Source organism: Pyrus communis, chromosome 8 (genome assembly GCF_041283825.1).
Source record: "Pyrus communis isolate YQ-2024b chromosome 8, ASM4128382v1, whole genome shotgun sequence".
Classification (NCBI taxonomy): Eukaryota; Viridiplantae; Streptophyta; class Magnoliopsida; order Rosales; family Rosaceae; genus Pyrus; species Pyrus communis.
The window spans coordinates 23,781,820-23,787,819 of NC_142572.1; the positions used below are offsets into that span (position 1 = coordinate 23,781,820).

The window sequence follows — 6,000 nt, forward strand, 5'->3', positions numbered from 1 at the left end:
TAGTGCTTATGGTGGCCTACTAGGGGTTTACTTTTATTTGTTTATTTGTGCAAATTTACTTCAGATCAATTTATTGGTCACTAGAGCTATGTACCCAATGGCACACTTGTATTTGTTTGTGTTGATTAATGAAATACTACGCCATCGTTTATTGTAACCAAAAAAAAAAAAAAAAAAAAACATAATATTATCCTAAATAAATAAAATAACACGCCTTCAAACATGGCCGTTTCATCATCTCACCACCCTAACTAGTCTTGTTTCAGAAATCAGAGCGACTGCCGTGCAAAATACAAAAAGACATGCTGGGAACGTCCGTCCATAGACTCACCAGGCTCTCTGTTTCCTCTATAAAGTTAATAGCTAGTAAGGCAACCGCAACCGCAAGAGGGACTAGTACTTGTACTTCTACCATTACCAGGAAAGCCGCAGCTACTGTTGAAGAAGTTGCGGCAGCCGCCGCTGCCGCGTCTTCTTCTTGCTCCTCCGAGCCACTTAACTCTAATGGGCCTTTCCCCTACCCCTCATCAGCTGCAGCGCACCTGCAACGACGACGCCCACGACCACGTTTAGGTCTAGGTGATGGGAGGAACATCCAGAGGAGAAGCACGACGGATACGGATGCAATAGAGCTAGCATTGGATTCAGTGGTGAAGATCTTCACTGTGACGAGCAGCCCTAACTACTTCCTTCCTTGGCAGAACAAGTCCCAGCGAGAAACCATGGGCTCCGGTAACATTCTCTCATTTATTCTTTCTCAAGTCTTAGAGGGAGTTTTATCTTTAAATAAAATTGAAATAGGCTAATAGCAGCTTGATAAGGCAAGGTAATGGAACACTAACACATAAAAAAGGCTCAATTAGGTTCCATTGCCATATTATTGCATTTTCAAAGCTCCAATTGTCACCATCTGCATTACTTGATTTCGAATTTTATTTATCTTTGATTTTAACATTCCACTTCGTTTGCCTGCATTAGTTTCCTTCTAACTTTAAAATATTCTGTTCGTAATTCATGACATAGGGTTCGTAATCCGTGGGAAGAAAATTCTGACAAATGCTCATGTAGTGGCTGATCATACCTTTGTACTTGTAAGAAAGCATGGTTCTCCTACCAAGTACAGAGCGCAAGTTAACGCTGTTGGTCATGAATGTGATTTAGCCATTTTGACTGTTGAAAGTCAAGACTTCTGGGAGGGTATGACTTCCCTCGATCTAGGGGACATTCCTTTTTTGCAACAAGCCGTGGCTGTTGTTGGATATCCTCAAGGTAACAATCAACTTTACTCTTTTACCACACTTTTTATCTTTAATGTGATCTAAGTAATATTTTATCATCCTGAAGCTGAAGATAGAAAAACAAGATAAAACACATAATTGTTTTCAATATCTAGGGTAAGTAGACCCAAATCATTATCAGTCAGAAACAATACCTCATTGCATAATACCTCTATTCACATGTAATTTGTGAAAATAGTACTACTCTGAATAGGATGAAGAGCTGTTGTGGGTGCGATACCAAATCTTATGCAGGATCCTAAACACTTGAGCTTTATGGTTAGCTAGCATGATGGTTCATTCATATCATTGTTTTGCATTTAAAGCAACGGTGTTCTAGCCTGGTTATGCATGATGGAAATTGGATCTTAATTGATGCTGTGATGCTGAAATCAAATCTTAAGGTTGCAGAAATTTCTGAAAAAAATGAACATTGAATAGAAGAAAGAAATAAACCTAGGAAGAGAAGGCATAATCTCTGCTCTGTTGAGAGGTTACATAGAGGCCTGCTATGTCCCCTGCTCTTCCAACAGGGACTAGGGTTCTCCCATAAACCAGTAAAAGAAAAAACTGAACTGAGTATGAACTTCTAAAGCATAAGAGCAAATGTCTCCAAGATGTAAAATTAGACTCATGGAGCACTGAAATAGCAAATTCCAGAAAATCTTGAAATCACTAGAATACTTTTGACTTGAAAAGAAATTAAACCAGTATAATATTTCTGACGATTGAAATTTAAGGAAATATGAAATGAGAATCTTTGGTGCAGCTACTTGAGCAGAAACCTTTCTTCTTATTCCTTTTTGCGTAAAAATAATGGACATAGAGGATTGATTTCTTTTGATTGATCCCGAAGATGCTTTTCTTCACTCTTCATAGTTCATTTTGCTTGGATGAGTTCCTGATCTCTTTCTCTTTTAAGCTATAGCTTCTTTAGTTTATTTTTGTACTGAAGGGACTTATACCAATGGACTCGTGTTCTACCTGTACTGTTTTTCTCTTTATGAATTAATAGTGAAAGGTTGAAAGCATGGTGCACAGAGAAAGTGCATAACTTAATTAATGCAATGCTTTTGGTCCCAGGTGGTGATAACATTTCAGTTACCAAAGGTGTTGTTTCTAGGGTTGAACCCACTCAATATGTACACGGGGCAACCCAGCTCATGGCAATACAAATTGATGCTGCAATAAATCCAGGGAATAGTGGCGGTCCAGCAATCATGGGCAATAAAGTTGCTGGTGTGGCTTTCCAGAACCTTTCTGGTGCAGAGAATATTGGGTGAGTCTTATTTTAGTTCAGATGGCCATTGTTCATTTTGTTCGGTAAGACAGGATCTGTAGTATTCATTTTCTTTTTGTTGGACATGTTGTAAAGGAACAAAGGTGTGATTTGACACTCAATAGTGCAAGTCCAGTCTACAGGCAGACAAAGTCACCAAGAGTCTCTTGGTTGAGTTTGAGAAACTACTTCCTTAACCCTTAATGGCGTCTCAGAGCATTGTTGTTCTTTTGCTAAATTTTGTTTTCTGCGTCTGTTGGAATTTTCAGTTATATAATTCCTGTCCCAGTAATAAAGCATTTTATTGCTGGAGTGGAAGAAAGTGGCAAGTATGTTGGATTCTGCTCTCTGGGTTTGTCATGCCAACCCATTGAAAATGTTCAACTGAGGAACCACTTTCGGATGCGCCCTGAAATGACCGGGGTACTAGTGAGCAAAATTAACCCTCTCTCGGATGCCTATAAAGTCTTGAAGAAAGATGATATTATCCTTGTTTTTGATGGAGTGCCTGTAGCGAATGATGGAACAGGTAGTCATTTGTTATTCCCTAACTTTAATAATACCAATGTGGTTGTGGTTCATGGAGTTGGGAGCATGCGATAATTTTGTTGCAATAGCCCTATCATACATTCCAATTGCTTCACATGCATGTATTCGTAGTGTAACTAGAAGTTGACAGTTGGCTTGGGTAACAGTGAAGATCTTTAGGCAGAATGGAAGGTTTTTTTTACTTTGCACATATTTGTTTTCCCCATGCTTTCTTATTTTTAGCACGATGCACGATGCAGTTCATTTTCGAAACAGAGAGCGGATAACATTTGACCATTTGGTTTCTATGAAGAAACCCAATGAAACAGCCGTAGTTAGAGTTCTGAGGGACGGTGAAGAGTATGAATTCAGTATCGCCCTTCAACCTGTAAGTATGGTACTATTTTGTATGTGTGTTTAGTTTAGTGGTTTCTCCATAGAAGAATCACAAGCATAAGATAAGATGTCTCTTAAACTCACAAACTTTTATTTCTCTTTTCGTTTCGAGTAATTCAAAGTGGAAAAAATAGCTGGTTTCTTGGAACATTCTTTTGAAAGGAAAAAAAAGTTAAGAAATTTATGTAGAATATCATTTTTTGGTTGTCTTATAATTTTTTGATTAGGTTCCATTGAGTTTATTAAGATCTGGCTCGGCTTTGGCTAAGGTTAGACTGCACATGGTTAGAACGGATATTGAAGATGTTTGTGGGCATGGTATACACTATGGGGTTCCGGTTGAACTTTGTGATGGTTGGGAGAGATATACACGGAAGGGAAGTCTGGTGCAAGGTTGTGGGGATTTTTTTGGCAGAACCACATGATGTTACTTATATCACTATTCTTTTACTATCTTTTTAAGATATTTGTGACCTTTGTGATATTCACCTCGTAGATTGGCATAGGAAGAATTTTGGTAGCTGACACTAGGAAACCTATTGCAGTGATAATTAGATTGGTTCTACGTCTTAACTGCAAATTTTAACTTCCATAGTAAGATGTGAATTGAAATTCATAGGATGGTTTAATGAGTGATGTACGATTTGCTTTGCCGTGCAATATATACTTTTGTTTTCTTTATTCAATTGATTCATTAGTTGTTCAATTATGCAGTTACAGCCATTAGTTCCAGTTCATCAGTTCGATAAGCTTCCTAGTTATTACATTTTTGCTGGTTTGGTCTTTGTTCCACTCACTCAGCCATACCTTCACGAGTATGGAGAAGACTGGTACAATACTTCACCTCGACGATTGTGTGAAAGCGCATTGAGGGAACCACCAAAACGGCCTGGTCAACAGCTTGTCATCCTTTCTCAGGTATTGATACATTATTTAAGTGATATAAGTCATATATCTGCATTAGTTTGTTGTTCGTTGTTCGTTGTTCGTTGTATATGCCACTAAGACAAGAATTTTGCAAAGTAGAATAATGAAAGAATATAAAGCTGTGAATTTCATTTAGTGGAGATAAAATTCTGTCAATGATGTCCTTTTTATGTTAGTCAAAATCAGTTAATATAATCATACTGACAAAAAAGTTTTGTTTTGTTATTTTCTAGTTTTTATAATTTATGTCATGATGTTGTCAAACCCGCCAAATTTATTATCTCCTCCATATTGTTTTATAAGAATCCGTCCAAGAACGTGTAGCTCTTAACTTTCAGTGTTGATAAATTTCATACATTTCTTTTTTAACTTTAAAATGGTACTCTGTTAGTTTTTACCGGGAGAGCCACTTTTAGGAATTTTCTTTTGATTGAGCAGGTCATTGAATATTTTCGTGACAATTGTTTAATGTGTTCAGGTCCTAATGGACGATATCAATGCAGGATATGAACGTCTTGCAGAGTTACAGGTGTGACAATTTCCTACTTTATTACTGTGACACATCTGTATCACTTATATTTGAGCTGTCATTGATGTTAGGTTATTGTTTCCCCACGTTACTGATATGATAGGAAGTCGGCAGGATAGAACTTGACAATCGTACACATGTACTTGTTTACTATGTTGTGAATTTTTTTTAAACATGTGGTGGCAGGTTAAGAAGGTTAACGGAGTTGAAGTTGACAATTTGAAACATTTATGCCGACTTGTCGAAAACTGCAGCGAAGAGAGTGTGCGCTTTGATTTGGATGATGATAGGGTTATTGTGTTAAACCGTCGCTTAGCAAAAGTTGCAACTTCAAGGATTTTGAAGTGCCATCGAATACCCTCAGTAATGTCTGATGATCTTACCATCTCTTAGCAAGAGTTGACTTTCTGAAGGTGCGACTGGCTAATACATTTTTGCGAAATAGAATGACATGAAGATTAAGCTGTTATGCTCAAGCCAAATCGTCACTTATGGTAGCTTGTTAACAAGTACATTAAAGTGTGGGAAATGGGTCAATTTTTGTCATTCTTTTTGTTATCTACTAATGTATATGTTGAGGTAAAAGAATGTGTTTATTAGTTTTTGTATTCATTCAACACTCTTGGTTTTTGTAGTTAATAGTGGTGTTTTTTTTTCTTTTATCATTAGGCGTATGCAAAATTCTTCATTGCCTTTTAATTTTCCAGCTTATAGATTGGTTTGAGAAAATTTGATATTTCTAGTTTTTCAAAACTTACGAGGAGAGGTGTTACGATTGTTTAAAAAGTACAACAATACCAAACTCTTTTTTGGGTTCAATATTTGGGTTTGCTAATAAAGGGGGATTTCAAAGTTTGGTTACCTCAGATTGCTGGTGATTATTTGTGGACAAATGAATTGCCCGCTTACATGTGAAGCACTTGTATAGGGATCAAACTTGCCAGCGACAACAAACACATGGATCAAATTGGCTCACTTGATAACACATGGATTAAATTAGCGAGAAGTGTAAAGCACAAAAAATGCTACTAATACTTGTGCTTGCTCTACTCTACTATTCTGTC

At 37.2% G+C, this 6,000-nt stretch overlaps 1 protein-coding gene across 1 annotated transcript; it reads left to right on the top strand.

Moving 5' to 3' along the window:
• The first annotated feature begins 219 nt into the window (after positions 1 to 219).
• DEG10 (DegP protease 10) lies at positions 220 to 5,598 on the top strand. Its single transcript, XM_068457372.2, has 8 exons — positions 220 to 732; positions 1,024 to 1,269; positions 2,361 to 2,556; positions 2,826 to 3,085; positions 3,345 to 3,472; positions 4,195 to 4,398; positions 4,886 to 4,936; positions 5,123 to 5,598. The coding sequence occupies exons 1-8, from the start codon at positions 303 to 305 to the stop codon at positions 5,327 to 5,329; spliced, it is 1,722 nt and encodes a 573-aa protein (XP_068313473.1). The 5' UTR covers positions 220 to 302; the 3' UTR covers positions 5,330 to 5,598.
• The last annotated feature ends 402 nt before the right edge of the window (positions 5,599 to 6,000 follow it).

What these genes read in the sequence shown, in the direction of transcription:
- DEG10 (XM_068457372.2), top strand. Translation starts at nt 303, where the DNA reads ATGCTGGGAACGTCCGTCCATAGACTCACCAGGCTCTCTGTTTCCTCT. An exon ending in TCTGGTGCAGAGAATATTGG is followed by an intron (nt 2,557 to 2,825) that starts GTGAGTCTTATT and finishes TGGAATTTTCAG; the next exon opens with TTATATAATTCCTGTCCCAG. An exon ending in TCAGTATCGCCCTTCAACCT is followed by an intron (nt 3,473 to 4,194) that starts GTAAGTATGGTA and finishes TCAATTATGCAG; the next exon opens with TTACAGCCATTAGTTCCAGT.